Raw genomic sequence first — 10,932 nt, 5'->3', positions numbered from 1 at the left:
GCCTTCTGTTCCTCTTCTCCGCCCACACGACCTCGCTTCCTGCTTCTTGACCAAGCCTCCTGCCTGGTCCCGCCTACTCCTCCACCCTTGCCTTCTGGACTCCTCCCTTCTCCACTCAAGCTCCTCCTGTTCGGACCACGATCTCCACACGTGTGACTGTGGCCAGAACAACGCGACTATTGTCGGGTGCCACACCGCGGAGCATCCCTCTCCCGAAACGCCCGGGTACCGAAAGCTATAACCTCAACCCCCTCCCTCCCTGGCTGCAAAAGTCCTTTTTTCATTGGGGTTTCTTCTTTTTCTGTGTGTGTCTGAGTGTGCTGACGCCTGTCTTTTAAGTAAGCCTGCAGAAGATCTTTTATTGTTTTCACTGTGAATAATGTCGCGTCAAGTCTGCACTGTGTCTGCTTTAGTAAGTTGCTTGTATAATTGTCGCACCCCCCATACCCCTCTCCTCTTTCCCTGCGTTACATACCCAATAAACCTTTGTTGTGCCACATGCTTTTCCTCGCTTGCTGTAAATAAATAATTCTCATTAGAAATGTTCCCAGCTCGCCTTTGTCTTTTCCCTCATTGGTCCAGCATGGTTCGAATCCAGGTTTAGCCGGGTTTTTATTCCAAACGGTCCGTTTTTTCTCGCCGGTACGTCCTTGGAATTGTCGTTCGGCTGCATCCGATCCGGAAAGGTGATCCGATCTGGTAGAGTGATCCGGTTCGGACAAGGCGTACTGAGGGCGTGGTTCCCCTGTGGTTAAACTGCCTGGTTAATTAGGTAACCTGATTCCATAGCGGGATGACCCTAGGTCACGCGGTTTAGTTATCGGTGTCCACGGTTGGTTAAGCGACCCGCCATGTCACGGAATTATCCATGAGCGACAGCCTACAATTCCGGGGAGTCTGGTGGGAATCCCCCACCTTGTGGTCTTCTCACTCGACCCCGCTGGCCCGCAACAATATATATATATATATATATGTATGTATATATATATATATATATATATATATATATATATATATATATATATATATATATATACACACACACCCACACACACACACACACACACACACACACACACACACACACACACACACACACACACACACACACACACACACGAGTTCCGTCTAAAAAGTAACGGGACTGACATCACAGAAATTTTATTCCAGAAAATATATTGAAATCCAAGCTTTTCCCCTTCAAAATAGTTTCCCTTCAGTCTCACACACTTGTCCATCCTCTTCTTCCATGCTTCGATGCACCCCCGGAAGGCTTCTTCTGTGGAATCCTCCGGAGCTCCGTCATCACGGCCCTTTTGATGGCCTCCACATCAGGAAATCGAGTCCCCTTGATCACCCCCTTGAGCTTGGGGAATAGGAAAAAAAATCACAACAGTCCAAGTCTGGCGAATACGGGGGGTTGCTCCAGAGTGGACACATTCCTCTCCGCCAGAAACTGTCAGATGCTCAGGGCACTGTGAGTAGGGTCATTGTCATGGTGGAGCACCCAGGCGTGGTTCTCCCACAGATCCCTCCTCTTGTTCCGGACTGATCTTAAGAAGCGCCGGAGGATCTCCTTGTACACGTATTGATTCACTGTTTGACCCTTTGGTAGAAACTCGAAGTGGATGATGCTCTTGATGTCAAAAAAACGTTGTGAGCATCACCTTAACCTTCGACTTCAACATCCTTGCCTTCTTTGGTCTTGGTGATGCCGGACTATTCCACTGACAACTCTGCCGTTTGGTCTCCGCATCGAATTCGAATATCCACGATTCATCATCAGTTATTACTCTTATCTCCCGAGCAGGTCTTGATCGTCCTCCTGGCGCTCGATAATGTCTTGACAGACAGTGACTCTTTGCTGTTTCTGTTGCTCGGACAGCAGCTTGGGGACCATCTTTGCGCACAACTTGCACATTTCGAGATTTTCAGTGATGATGCTCCAGACAGTGTCCTTGTTGTTGGAAAGTTCCTCAGCAATCATCCACACCGTGAGTCGACGATCTGCGCGCACCATCTGCTTCACAAGCTCGATGTTGGCCACTGTTCTGCTCGTTGAAGGTCTTCCAGACTGTGTATCATCTTCAACGTCCTCCCGTCCCACTTTGAACCTCTTGTGCCATTCAAATGCAGGTGTACGTGATATCGTTTCTTCCCCGTAGACTTGCTGCAGCATTGCGAAGGATTTGGAAGGTGTTTTGCCAAGCTTTGCAAGAAACTTCAGATTGGCTCTCTGCTCACGACTCGTAGCACGACGACTCAGACGAGACAACGTGTAAAGCGCAACTGGGAAAAAAATCACACAATGAGTGCAGTCAAACATCACCAATCATATATATATATATTGCTGGAATGTTGCGAAAGACTATGACGCAACCCGTTCATTCAAGTTGTGTAAGTGGAGCACACAGCAGGCTCAGTCCCGTTACTTTTTAGATGGACTTCGTATATGTATATATATATTTATTTTTTCACACACACACACACACACACACACACACACACACACACACACACACACACACACACACACACACACACACACACACACACACACACACACACACACACACTGTCTATCTCTCTGTCTGTCCCACCTGAAACATGGAAATGTTCTTCGGAGACGTAAAATTTTGTAAGTTTCTTCAAATTAATCCAAACCAATGGGAAAATTATCATGTACGAAAGAAAGATGTACACACATCTTCACACATATAAAGTGCAAATCAATTGGGACCATACTCTGTGCAGAGCATCAGTGCTGCCTCAGCAGTCTCCTGGGCTATTGGGTACAAACCTGGACGGGTCACCACTCTGACACAGGATACTCAAATGGCTCAATCATCCAAGCAAGCTGGTACTCATTTTGCCAACCTCAGAAGGATGACGGGCAGAGTCAACCCCACCTGGTATTAATTCAACAGCCAAGCAGGACTTGAACTCAGGACCCTCGAGTCCCGAGCCCACCACCCTCACCATTAAGCCAACACCAGGCATATTTACACATGTCACGTTTTAAAATAATACTTTTCTTGCTACGAAACATAATTTCTTCCAGTCTCCTTGAATACTTCGAATAAAATAATTCCAATCCGTCATTTTTGACACACTTTTAGACCAGTATTCATATAATCCATGGTAAGTTCGCCCAATCAATTTTGGTTGAATAAATCAGTAAGTTGTTAAAATGATTTTGCTCTTCTTTTCTTTAAGCAACAGGTGCATGCAACAACTTGAGATATTCTTCACTGAACTTTCCATTTTTTGAGCTCTTTCAACCAGCACAAGAATAAAAGGCTTCCCTTTTTTTTTCTTTTCTTTTTTTTCCTGTCGTGGTATTTTTACCACGGGCTTCCACTAGTTCACATGAATACAACACTCAGATCTCGATGCACATATACCTAAGAAATAACTCGCCATCTTCGCCACATTTCTCTCTTTATTAACCTCTTGGTGATTTTTGTAACAAATTGTGGATGAATGCAGGAACCAAGTTTAAATGAACCACCAGAAGCTATCTTTACACAAGACCTATTTAAATTATTACATTGGCCCAGTGTCATGCACACTGAACTTTCACTCCAGGGTAAACAGTCCTTGATCATTATCAACAAGCACTGGAAGTGTTAAGGGTGTGAATAGGCTGATGGTTCACTGTACTCATTTTGGGATGGAGGCCGACTGATTAAATCATTTGATTCACGTAACTTTATGTATTATACACAAGTTTAACAATGAATTCAAAACTTGTCTAATAATGTCATCCATGCAGAAAAAAAATTATTCAAACAAAAGCAAGAATTCAGCTGAACAGATCGAAAAATTAGCTCAATCGTCTCAGCCTTACCTGGAGTTTAACCTTTGGCAAGTACTGAGCAAACAATGTCGCTCCAAGTTCAATAAACTGGTAAGGGTGTATAAGTGGAACTAACTTACAGCAACGGTAAGTAGATTGAGCTCTTTTTAAGGTAAATACCTGGTACACATCAATGTCGTTGCACTGCTCGACAATGTTTATGTACAAATATGTAAGTTTGTATTATTTAATGTAAGTCTGTATATGTGTGGTTGTTTCTTGTGCCATAAATTTCCCACAATCTTTTTCAGAAACATCAATCCCTACTCGTTTTGTAACAATGGCCTCGATGGAAACCTATGGTAAGATTTTGTTACTTTTTGATTCTCTAGCATATTTATTTTAATTGGTGTATAGTGTTTTTTGGAATGCTTGTGGAGTTGTCCACTCCACTGAACACACTTCGCAAAGTGTGAATTATTTAATTAAACAACTGGACTTTGATAACATTGTAGAACTAGAAGGGCACTCGGTGGAGCGCATACCTCTGCCACATAATGCTTGATCCACGAGAACATACCGGGCCCAATACATTTTTGAAATATCATGCTCTACAGTACTATATCATTTTTGGCACTATCTCTTAATGGTGAAGAATCACTTTATTTATTATCAGTTCCGGATCCGGTTCAGGATCTTCACCAAAATGAACCAATTCTTCCTTGTCACACACCTAACATGTCCACCAACTTTCATCCGAATCCATCCACATATTTCTGAGATATCGTGATATATATCGTTTTTGGCCCGCTCTCTCTCTCTCTATGGTAAAGAATCACTTCAGAAATTAAATAATTCTCGTATTAAGACCCGGACTCGGATCTTCACCAAAATCGAACCAATTTGTCCTTGTGACACCCAACCTGTCCACAAGTTTCGTCCGAATCTGTCCAAAACTTTTTGGGATATCGTGCTATATATCGATTTCGCCCCATCTCTCAATGGTGAATAATCCCTTAAAAAAATTGTAGTCGTTGGATCCTAATCCGGATCTTCATCACAATCTAATCAGTTTGTCCTTCTCACAAACTGAACCTGTCCAAAAAATTTCATCTGGATCTGTCCACAGCTTTTTGAGATATAATGTACGCAGACAGACAGAAAGGGGTGAAAATATAACCTCCTTCACCTTTGGTGGTGGAGGTAACAAGCCGTGGGTTTGTGATATCGTTGATTGAAATTTTTTTTTGATGCATTCTAAATCAGACGACACTGAATTTTTTTTTTTAACTGGGCCATCTATATATTACATTTTAAAAGTTGTGGGAAGGGGTGGTGTGTGGGGACAGAATGAGAAAGGTGAAATAGACAAAAGGAAAAGGAAAAGAAGAGATGGCTGGAGAAAGTTTGGGTCATGTGGTTGAGAAGAAGGTGGGAGAAAAGACAAAGCTGATTGAAGGGGTGGTGGGGGGGGGTGGGGATGTTGGTTGGAGAAGAGAAAGGATGTACGAGACCATCAAGGAAAGTGCCAAAAGTTCTCCCATTTTCATGTGCATTATGTATTATGTTTGGTGAAAATTTTGAATGAGATGTTTGCTGCTCTTTACCGATTTCCAACAAACACATGGAGCAAAGACCTATTCCATAAGACTGATGAAAGTGCAATGCCTTGCAGATGTGCAGGATTACGAGATATATTCTCAATGTCTGGCAAAAACTCTGAAACGTGTGATCACACCTGTCACGGTGGGATTGTACGCACCGTGGGGCAGTGGCGTGGAGTTGCTGTTGGAGAAAATCAAAAGTGAGTTCTGTTTATTGAAGCTCATTTACGTATGGGAAGCAAACTTAGCATCAGTCCTGCTTTCAGTAACTTGTTTATCGTTAAGCAGGCCCTCTTTTCGAGAACATTTTTGTTCAACTCTTTCTTGGTGTACCTAAGATAGTTCAGAATTTGCTCACGATATACCTGCTTTCTCAATGACAAGAAACCCTCAAAAGATGACATTATATTCGGGTATTAGTGGGGAAAAAAATTATTCATATAAAAGGTAGAGGGCACTTTTGTTTCTCTTTTTTCATAACAACGACATAGCTGATGCCATGTCGCACCAATCATACTTCATTAGTTAATTTCAAGACCTCTAAAGTATAATTTTTTTAAAGATTTCGAATAAGGATTGACCATTATCAAATATGACACTTACTTTCAATCGGATGAAGTGTTTCCTAATTGGAAGTCCATGATTGTGATTCACACATCACATAAATACGTGATTCAAAGGAATTCCATCAGTTTCAAGGGGTAAGCCATGGTTGCCTCCAGAAAAAAAAATCCTGGCAAATGCAAGACAGTGTATTTTTTCATACAAGGATGTAAAGCAAAACATTCACTCATGATCAGATTACGCAATTATGTAAGTTTTTGAGGTGTGAGTGGTTTGCCTTTAATGAACAGGTGCCAAAATGTATAGTTTTTGAACAATATCATGATTTTGGATATATTTAATGAAAGAGGTCTACTTGAAAATATAGGGGCATTATTTGGATGAAGGAACACAATCGTAATTAAACAAATTTGGCTTCAAATCCAGTAATTATTTTTGCACTGTTAATAAAACCAGTGGATGCTTTCGCAAAAAGTTATTTCGTGCAATTTATACAAGATTCTTTGGTTTGAAGTTAAAACAAACAGTGCAATCGGCTTGTCACATGTGACTCGACTCACCACAAGGTGTGGCTACCTGGTATTTCAAAGCCGATTGCCATCGTGCCTTGAAAATCCAAAGGCTGCAAATTCAAAATGCAAGAGTTTCAAAAACTGCAGGAAGAACAAATAAAATTCTCCACTGAAAGTTACAATTTCCTTGCTTCAGAATGCTTGTGAAAGAGGATTGTGTTTTACATGACGATGTATTCTGAAGTTTAAGCTATACATTGATAGTAATGCAAATACATTTGACAAAGATACATTTGCAAAAATATGCTGTAACATCAGGTAGTATTGTTGCGAATCTGGAAGCTTACTGCACTCAACATTCAGGTCCTATAGCTCAGTTATTTCGATAAGTGAATGTGGATAGATAGTCCCCTTTCCCTAGTAGTACAGGCATTTTAGCAGAAATATTTGGTCAACCTCACACAAATTGCAACAAAAGCAAACTCAACAGATTTTGGTTCCTGAATATGTCCTCAGTGACAGAAAAAAAGTCCTAAGGGATCCTCTGGGGGGAAAGTCCTGAAATTCTGGAAGTCCAATATGGCTCCAGCTAGCTTCGGGGAAAATGAGAAAATTGTAAAGATTGATATTTTAATATGTAAATATATGTTTTTCTGCATTCTAATTGTTTATAGTTATGGTCAGTATATTGATATACAAGAATAATTATAAAAAAGTGAAATGTATTGAGGGTAAAATAAAAAAATTATAGCTTTTTTGTCCAAAAATGACAAAATTTTTTCCCTGAAAAATATTGTGACTTGAGAAAATTTGTTCATATAAGAACATATGTATCCCCAGGCATACATACTATGCATTTCCAGATACAGGGACATTAGTAGTATCCTCTGGTGAAAGAATTAACACACAATATTAATTTTTATTGAATTTATTTCCATTTGCCTACCCTTAGCCTATGGGAAGTGATCTGAAAGGGATTGTCCTACGCTTGGGCGGCTTCCATGCAGAGATGAGTTTCCTCGGATGTATTGGACACCTGATGGTGTCATCGGAGCTTCAATAACTGATGGAGTTGATATATGCCCCCAATGCAGTGATTCATATGTTTAGTGGCAAGGCCATTGCCCGTGCAGTTCGCACACACCTAATTGTTGATGCAGCCCTCAATGCCTTGCTGTTGACAAATGTGTTCAATGCGCCTCTACCATGCCGACCTAAAACATCAGACAGCAATGGGAATGAAGATCCGGACTTAGCCGAAGCAGCTGCAAGGCTGCTACATGACCAGCATACAGATCTAAGCAATAATCCAGACTTCAACGAAGCTTGTACTCTCTCGGAGAAGCTGATGGCTGGGACACTGTCTGTGGAAGAAGTATGCAAGTCTGACATCTTGAAAGGAATCAAAGACCACCTTCAGAAGCATGCCGAGTCTGCAAAGATATCTTCTAGAACTTCAGCGCTCTGGGTTCAGTAAATGGACATGCTCGACATTCTACGCAAATACATCTGGGCAGAGCGCACTGGGAACTGGGCACTACATCTACAGGCCATCCAGAAAATGCTGCCTTACCTGGCAGCCTCGGGCTCAACCTGTATGCCAAATCTGCGAGGGTGTATCTGCAGCAGATGTCCAACCTCAAAACTCAACATCCCAATGTCCAACAACGTTTTGATGAGACGTTCCATGTGGTTCGACGAAGTGATCGCCTGTGGGCAGGTCTTTCATCTGACCTGATCATCGAACAAGTTCTGATGAGAAGTTTGAAGACCAGCGGGGGGCTCACACGAGGGCGAGGAATGACAGAGCAACAACGGCTGGTACGGCTACTATCAATGCCTGCCTGTGCAGAAATAAACCAGGCAATGCAGGAGCTCACAGGTGTTAACTACAACACTGGAGAGCAGAAGAAGGACATGACCAAGGCAAGACAATCTCGTGACTGGAAGGACACACTATCAGCTCTTCAGTATTTACAGGAACGGAATCCGTTCAGTAGTGATCCACGTCTGAGGAACATTGCCACTGGAGTTCATGCACAACCCACCGTCAACGTCGATACAGCACGTGCTGTAGGAGCCAAAATATTGAAATCCATGGATCAGAAAACACCTGCCCTGTACACATTTAAGAGGGAAGACCAAGTTGTCGCCCTCGGCATGATGAAGTCATCTGTCAAGATTGATGGAGAGCAAGTCCAGGTTGACCCACAACTCCTCTTCCAGAGACTAATCACTGTTGCACAGACAGCAGAAGAACTGGAGTCGGCCTTCAAATGTGAACTGTGCAGCTATCCACCAGCCCTCTGATTCCTCTGTTCAGCTCCGAGAAGCACACAAGCCAGTCTTTGCTGATGCCATCTGGGATCTTCTTGGATCCGATGTCCCAGCCGATATCCCCAATGATGGGCAACAGTATGTTTTGGATGGCGGGGCACTTGTTCAATGCATTCCCTGGTCTCGTGGATCTCCATACAGAGACATATGCCACCAGTACACTGATTATGTAACGAAGAAGTACGGAGATGCCATAGTCGTGATTGATGCTTATGAGAGTACAAACACGAATGACATGACACCACAGACGGTCTAAAGGGAATGCTGGCACTACTGTGACATTTACAGCTGGCATGTGTCTCACAATGAAGAAGGAACAGTTTCTTGCCAATAGGCAGAATGAACAGCAATTCATTTTTATGTTGAGTGAAGAGCTTCAGAAGAAGAACTGTGAGACACACCATGCCTCAGGGGATGCTGATCTCCTGATTGTACTGAAGGCCGTGCAGTCTGCTACTGTCACCAACACTGTGTTAGTTGGTGATGACACAGACCTCCTCGTCCTCCTATAATACCATGCAAGCTTAGAATCCCATGACCTCTTCTTTTGTCCCGAGCCAAAGACTAACACGAAGAAGCCTTGCATCTGGAACATCAAGGCTACAAAGAAAATGATTGGTACAGACATATGCAAGCACATACTGTTTCTACATGCAGTTCTTGGGTGCAACATGATATCTCGTCTTCATGGGATTGGAAAGTGAGCTTCCCTCAAAAAGTTCAAAGCAAACAACACATTCCGTGAGCAGGCCAAGGTTTTTGATACATATCCAGCTTCCGTATGTGATGCGGCAGATGCAGGAGAAAAAATATTGGTGATAATCTACGACGAAAAGTCAACTGACACCCTGGACACCCTCCGGTATCAGCGGTACTGGGACAAGGTGGCTTGGAGCTCCTCTCACGTGCAACCACAGACGTTACCACCAACATCAGAAGCAGCAAAGTATCACAGCCTGCGCGTGTATCTGCAAGTCCAAGAATGGAAGGGATGTGCAGATAAACTTCTTGCGACAGACTGGGGTTGGCAGAATTGTGATGAGGGTTTTGTGCCACTTCAGACATCAATAGCTCCAGCTCCTGAAAAGATGTTACGTGTCATTAGGTGCAACTGCCAGGCTGAATGTAGCATCATGAGATGCACATGCAAGAAGCACAGCATTGAGTGCACTCCAGCTTGTGGAAACTGCAGGGGCTCTGGCTGCACAAACACTCCATGTGACAATGATGAGGATGATGACGACATTGTCGAGTTCTAACTTTAATACGCTTGATTTTTTTCAACATGTATAGTAAGTTTATAATGGATGTAGTTTCTGAGTTTAATGCGAATTTTCATTTTCATTTCGAAACCTTCGTCAGGCAGATGTGATTGCCCCGAGTGGAATTGTAAATTTTGTCATGTTTCAATGATTTACATAATTATATTGTATTGCCATATAATTTATTTCATCTTGTGTCTTCAACGTTTCAATTTTTTTTTGTCCAGGAGCCAAAATCAGTATCAGGTAAAAAAAAAAATTTTCGTGACAAAAAATTGACATTTTTGGACGAAAAAGCTATAATTTTTTATTTTACCCTCAATACATTTCACTTTTTTATAATTATTCTTGTATATCAATATAATGACCATAATAACTAGAAACAATTAGAATGCAGAAAAACATATATTTACAAATTAAAATATCAATCTTTACAATTTTCTCATTTTCCCCGAAGCTGACTGGCACCCATATTGGATTTCCATGATTTCAGGACTTCCCCTCCCCCCCGAGGATCCCTTAGGACTTTTTTTTTTCTGTCACTGAGGACATATCCAGGAATCAAAATCAGTTGAGTTTGCTTTTGTTGCAATTTGTGTGAGGTCATCCGACATTTTGCCTGTACTGTAGTCTAATGGGTGAAAAAATGTACTTGCGATGTGAGTTACTTTGATAGTCAGGGTTTTCGTTCATTTTTACACCCCTCATAACAACGACAACGCCAGCATCACCTTCACCTCGCTCTGGCCGACGCCATTGTCTGCATGCGTGTCAGCACATATGTGGGCGGAGCCCACGCAGAATACAGTTCCTCTGGCTGTTTGGTGGGCGGAGTTCAAGGAGGAGCCTCGCGA

General features: G+C 42.3%; 1 protein-coding gene across 1 annotated transcript in view; it reads left to right on the top strand.

Moving 5' to 3' along the window:
* Positions 1–200: 200 nt before the first annotated feature.
* LOC147032159 (NTPase KAP family P-loop domain-containing protein 1-like) overlaps positions 201–10,932 on the top strand; it is a 24,094-nt gene continuing 13,362 nt past the window's right edge. The window contains exons 1-3 of the mRNA XM_085869512.1: positions 201–225; positions 4,111–4,161; positions 5,475–5,603. Coding sequence (XP_085725638.1) covers positions 4,140–4,161; positions 5,475–5,603 — 151 coding nt within the window. The 5' untranslated portion in view covers positions 201–225; positions 4,111–4,139. The remainder of the gene's footprint in view (positions 226–4,110; positions 4,162–5,474; positions 5,604–10,932) is intronic.

This window comes from Eptatretus burgeri, chromosome 2 (genome assembly GCF_056783735.1).
Source record: "Eptatretus burgeri isolate ZD-2024b chromosome 2, Ebu_testis_v1, whole genome shotgun sequence".
Taxonomy (NCBI): domain Eukaryota; kingdom Metazoa; phylum Chordata; class Myxini; order Myxiniformes; family Myxinidae; genus Eptatretus; species Eptatretus burgeri.
The sequence above is the reverse complement of the archived record's forward strand: the minus strand, read 5'-3'. Positions and strand labels throughout refer to the sequence as shown.